General features: G+C 39.3%; 1 protein-coding gene across 1 annotated transcript in view; it reads right to left on the reverse strand.

The window, feature by feature from the left end:
• The window catches only part of SND1 (staphylococcal nuclease and tudor domain containing 1), a 451,387-nt gene that overhangs the window by 258,255 nt on the left and 187,464 nt on the right, over positions 1 to 5,668 (reverse strand). The window contains exon 12 of the mRNA XM_006771404.2: positions 2,783 to 2,883. Coding sequence (XP_006771467.1) covers positions 2,783 to 2,883 — 101 coding nt within the window. The remainder of the gene's footprint in view (positions 1 to 2,782; positions 2,884 to 5,668) is intronic.

Raw genomic sequence — 5,668 nt, forward strand, 5'->3', positions numbered from 1 at the left:
AGATAGGAAGGGGAAGGCATATATCACAAAAATCTAGGGTTCCATGATTAGTGTTTTTAAGTCCTCATGCCAAAGAGGAAGTTATGCAGTTCACCAGAATATCACAGTAGATCATGCTGCCATATATCAAAGATTTGTAAATGCAAGTCTATTTCTGTGTTTAAAATTAAATTAAAACATTTGAAATAAAAATATTAAATCCCCTTCTCTAGCCAATGTCTTTAAATAACATTAAAGTCAGGTAGAATTCTTTTAGTATACCTTAATTCTGAAGATAAGCCAAATATTTGGACATTTTTATTAAATATACTACCTCACTTTTCTACACTATCAGGAATTGTGTAAGTATAGAAAAATCAGAAAAAAAGGTAAATAAAAACAAAATCAAGGCAAAGGGAAAGGAAAGAGAAGCTATGAGTAAGATTGGAATAGAGAGGCATGCTTCCAGGTATACTTTCTAGACATGTACGATCTTTGACACTGAGCTTCCAATAATCAAACAAAAGAGGAAAACTATCAGAACAAGTTTTTCAATATTGATCAGATAGAAACAAACCTGTTAACTCAAAAAAAGAAAAGCAACATCTAAGTACTCCTTGTTATGCTTCATAAAGGGACACTTTGCAATACAGTACACAAATCATTCACAAATTTATTGAACTCCTACCTTACACTGAATACTGAGACTACAAGGAATAAAAAAGATGAAAATTACTATGTTCAAGGAGCTTAATGTCTAGTGAGGGCTGGTCTCAACAATATCACTAAATTTTGTATTTCTCCCAAATTTAGCTGAGTAGTTTACTCCAAAGTCTAATTTAGTAAAAACAAACCTGAGGGAACTCAATGCTTCTCGGGTACCCTGCCAGGCTGGTCTAATTCAAGGTAAATCATTAAAAAAAAAATACATTATTTCTTATAATATAACTGCAGGAACCAAGAAGTAGAAGGTCAAGGTTACCATTTTTGGCATGAACCTGAAGTGCATATACACGATGTTGTCAATTATGACTAATCAACTGTGATGTTAACTGACCAAACTGATAAAAAGGTTGGTGTCTTCTTACCAAGAGCATTGGCTGGACCTAGTTACCCAACCTCTGCAGAAAGAGGCTAGCCTGAAGGAGTAATCTTGGTCAAAGCCAAGCTCAATGCAGTCGAAACCTCAAGGTCTCACAGCATGGGCATGGCCAGAACACCCTACTGTGGAAAAATTTTAAACCAGTTGTCTCAAATTGTCTTTAAAACATCCTCATAGAACAATCCAAGAAAACAAAACCAAAAGGAAAAAAAGCAACAACAAAAAAGAACACTCCCAGAATATCTAATTTTAAGCAGTGTAAATTTACTTTAAAAATATACCTCAGTGGTAACTAAATGGAAAAAAAAAATCCACTCGAAAAGATTGTTAGGTAAACAGGAGAGAAAGCCATCTACCAAAAATAAAGATGTGAATTTTTACAGTAGTGACCAGTAAGTATGAGGAGCAGCTAACTACTGAAAGGATTCCTTATTTGTGACAGTAAAAATTTTAATATAGGAAATACTAACTTTCCAGCTCTCCATAGTAGGGAAGCTTGCATCAAGCTCCCCAAGAAGTGATAATGAATTGATAATAAATATTTCTAGTTATACAGATAGAAGAATGATCACAATATTTCCTATATTCTCCTATTTCAAAATTATTACCTAATTTGTCACGAAGCTGTTTCTAGCAAGCATGCTATCTGTGATGGTGTTGAAGTAATGACATCAAAAGCCTATATTAAGTTCCTCTCAGCAAAAATGAAGCCTCAGACTGTTATAGGAGTGGCAACTGTGGCTAAAAATACTTATTTCCAAATGTGGTGACGCGAGTGAAGGGAAAAGGTTCCTGTTTGGGGGGAGAGCTTCTGGAAGGCAAATTAGCTGCAAGATCCTCTTTCCTTTCAGAGGCTTGCTGGAGCGAAGAGGTGTTTCTCCGAACGGGTTTCATTGTGCTTTCAATAAGACAATCCCTGCTTTAATGAGAAACCTATTCTTTTCTTCCCTTCTATCATGCTCCCTTTAAAAGAAAAATACCAGTTTGGTAACAAACAGCACTTAAGATTGTTAAATAGAGAAGGAAACAATTACCACGCTGGTATATTTTATGCAGTGTAAGAATTGCTACTAGGGACTGACTGTTTTAATATTTATTGTGAAAGCACGTCCCAGCAGGCTTCCTCCTTCCCCCATCAGATACCTCCCTCCATAGACCATTCATCAATCAAGCTCTCAAGAGACTTTGGAATATAACCAGGGGACAGCCAGCACAGTATAAGGGGAAGACCCTGTCATCTACTGATTACCTACATCTACACAAAGAAAATGTCCAATTAACCTCTCTTTTCTTCCCTCTGTTGTTTGTGGGGTCTTGTTTTTTCTTTTTTTTTGGGGGGGGGGTGGCGGAAGAGACAGGGGGTGTCTATAAATGAACTTCCTAAACTCATATGCAGAATAGTCTTTTGAATAGTATCTAGGGCCTGACTGACACTCAATAAATGGCATTATTAATAGTAATAATGTGTGCTACATAGTGCCAAGTACACAGAGCCCAATAAATCTTAAAAAAACAATAATGATGAAGTAAATGATTAGCTAGTGAGTGATTAAAAAGTACTTTGCAAACATAAAGTGCGACACAGGCACACAACAATCATAAATCACTGTGCTAACAGCAACGGAAAGCAAATCAGGGTGAAAGGAAGGGGAGACGTGAATGAGGAGAGAACTCTTTGGTTATGGCTGGCTCAGCACTCACATTCCTCCAATGGTGACAGTGGCACAGGTACGCTCTGAAAAGGCAGGCACCGTCTCTGTGGCTGGGCTGGCTGCTCTAATGTAGTCCACAGTCACATTGACCTGAAAATAAAGAATCGAGGAAGTTAAGATTGGGACCTTGCAGCACAGCTACTCGTGTCCAGACAACTGTGAAATCTCACCTCATTCATAGTTTGATTTTCTGGACCTAAGATTTTAAATAACAACAACTGAAAGACAGCTGAGCCACACACTGGTCAAAAATATCTGCACAAAAACCTTAACTGATAGAGCAGTGTTACCCCAAACTCTTAAATCTCAACTATAAGAAAAGTAACAACCCAATTTTAAAATGGGCAAAAGACCTGGACATCTCACCAAAAAAGACTTAAAGAGGGCAAATATGTATGTGAAAGATGCTCCACATTGTATGTCATTGGGGAAATGCAAATTAAAACAACTACACACCTATGCTGGTGAGGATGTGGAACAGGAATTCTCATTCATTACAAGTGGGAATGCAAAATAGTACAGCCACTTTGAGACACAGTTCGGCGGTTTCATACAAAATTAAACATACTTTAACCATACATTCCAACAGCTGAAAACTTATATCTACACAAAAACCTACATATAGATGTTTATAGCAGCTTTATATATAAATGCCAAAACTTGGAAGCAACCAACATGTCTTTCAGCAGCTGGACGGATAAATAAACTGTGGTTCATGAAGTCAAAGAAATGTTATGCAGCTCTAAAAAGAAATGAGCTATCAAACCATGAAAAGACACAGAGGAAATACATAAGAGAAATAAGCCAATCAAAAACCTGCATACTGTTTAATTGCAACTATGACATTCTGGAAAAGGCAAAACTATGAAGAAAGTGAAAAGATCAGTTGCTGCCAGGGGCTAGGAGGACAAGACAGGGATGAACAGGCGCAGCAGAGGATCTTTTCGGCAGGGAAATTACTCTGTGGGCTCCTATAATGATGGACACATGTCGTTACACACTAGCCCGATCCCACAGAAAACACATCACTGAGAGTGAACCCTAACATAAGCTATGTGTTCCTCAATTATAACAAATGTACCAGTCTGGTGGGGGGCTGTGATAGTAGTGGGTGGGGGCATGGGGGCGGAGGAGGGGAACTCTACTTTCTGCTCAATTTTGCTGTGAACCAAAAGCTGCTCTAAAAAATATACTTGCTGTGCTTTTGTTTTGTTTTTTAAAAGTGACTAATACAAAAAAAAAAAAGAGGCAGATGGCTGCACATGTAAGGCCCCACAGATATCATACTGGACAGAGCAGAGGCTGGCAGCGGCCCCACAGAACTCCTCCACATTATGGTAATGGAGTTCTTTAACCTTCAGACTTCTCTGAACCAGTTTTTAAAAATATGGAATGCCTCTACAGAAAAGCTCCGCATAATTTCAGCCTGCCATAAATCTCAAGGACCAAGTGAAGAACTACCAAGAACAAACAAGAAGACAGCCCCAAAGATGCCTGGGGCCGGTTTCACAGTATGTGGATCCTAACAACACAGCTAACTACACCCAATACCAACAGAGCTGCACTTAGGAAATTTTTAAAACAACAAGAACAGAATGGGCTTGAAGAACCTTTACATTCTGAGTTAAGAAAGGATATGTATCCAAACAGTTTAGGAAGTTAGGAGCCTAAAATAGGAAAGCTGCCTAATCCCAGTATATATTAAATATATGGATTATGGGCATACTGAGCAATGCATTTTCTCTGTGAAACCTTTTAAGATAAACATGTTTATGTATCAAAAGAAACAAGCATGTGACATCCCTCAGCAAACACACAGGGTTTTGCTTTATAATTAAGGTATATGCTTGGCTTGGGTCATGGCCAAGTTTCATACCTGTATGGAAGAATCGCATTGGATTAAGCAGCCTGAAGCCACAGCCTTGAAAGTCCAGAATTCCATTTTCTAAACATGTCTTTAGTTCCCACTGATCAGGTTAAAGATAGCCTACAGCACAAGCATCAAGTTCAGCCACGCTGCTGGTGAGCACCATTAAAATCCTTTCAAACTGTCTATTCCTCAAAAACTCATTTTAAAATGAATATGAAATGTTTAAAAGGACAGCTGCCTCAAAACTCCGGCTGTCAGATCACGCTCTTGAACACTCCAGCTAGTTACGTTTCAAAAGCAACAAGGAGCCATGCCAGAGAGAAAGCCAATTAAGAGCTAAGGGTAAAAAGTATTGTCATAATACAGCAACACAGAAAAGAAGACAATATAAGGATGACTCCTACAGTCAGGTGTCTGCACTGAAATTATTGTTCAGTCTTATCAACTTTTCTAAAGCTAAAGAGATGGGTCTAGTGTGTGAGAAACATGATCAGACTGGGGTGGGAGTGAGGTTGAACAACTTATACCTCCAATGAAGAGGTTTCAGTAGTTTCCCTGTGTGCAGCTAACCAGAGTTAGTACAGGCCAAAGACAGGGCAAGGAACAGGAGGTCTGCACACAGAGCGGCATGGCTGACTCAAATCCTGCAGAGGGGAAGAAGGTCTCTCTATGCTGTCTACGTTGATACACCTGACTCTTCTCTGGCAAGGCCCTACAACAAAGTTACAGAAACAGGCAGAGGGTCAGAAGTACACTTGGATCTCTGCTAGAGTTACGGCAAAATCACACAGGAAATCAGCAGTGTACAGAGCTAATTCAAGGGTACCCACACCATGGAATGTAAAGTAACTCAGGGCCACATTTTAAAAGGGCATAGCTAGTTTGGTTCAGTGGATAGAGCGTCGGCCTGCAGACTGAAGGGTCTCGGGTTCGATTCCGGTACAGGGAGCATGCCCGGGTTACGGGCTCGATTCCCCAGTAAGGGGGCATGCAGAAGGCAGCCAA

Source organism: Myotis davidii, unplaced genomic scaffold, assembly GCF_000327345.1.
Source record: "Myotis davidii unplaced genomic scaffold, ASM32734v1 scaffold705, whole genome shotgun sequence".
NCBI classification, from domain to species: Eukaryota; Metazoa; Chordata; class Mammalia; order Chiroptera; family Vespertilionidae; genus Myotis; species Myotis davidii.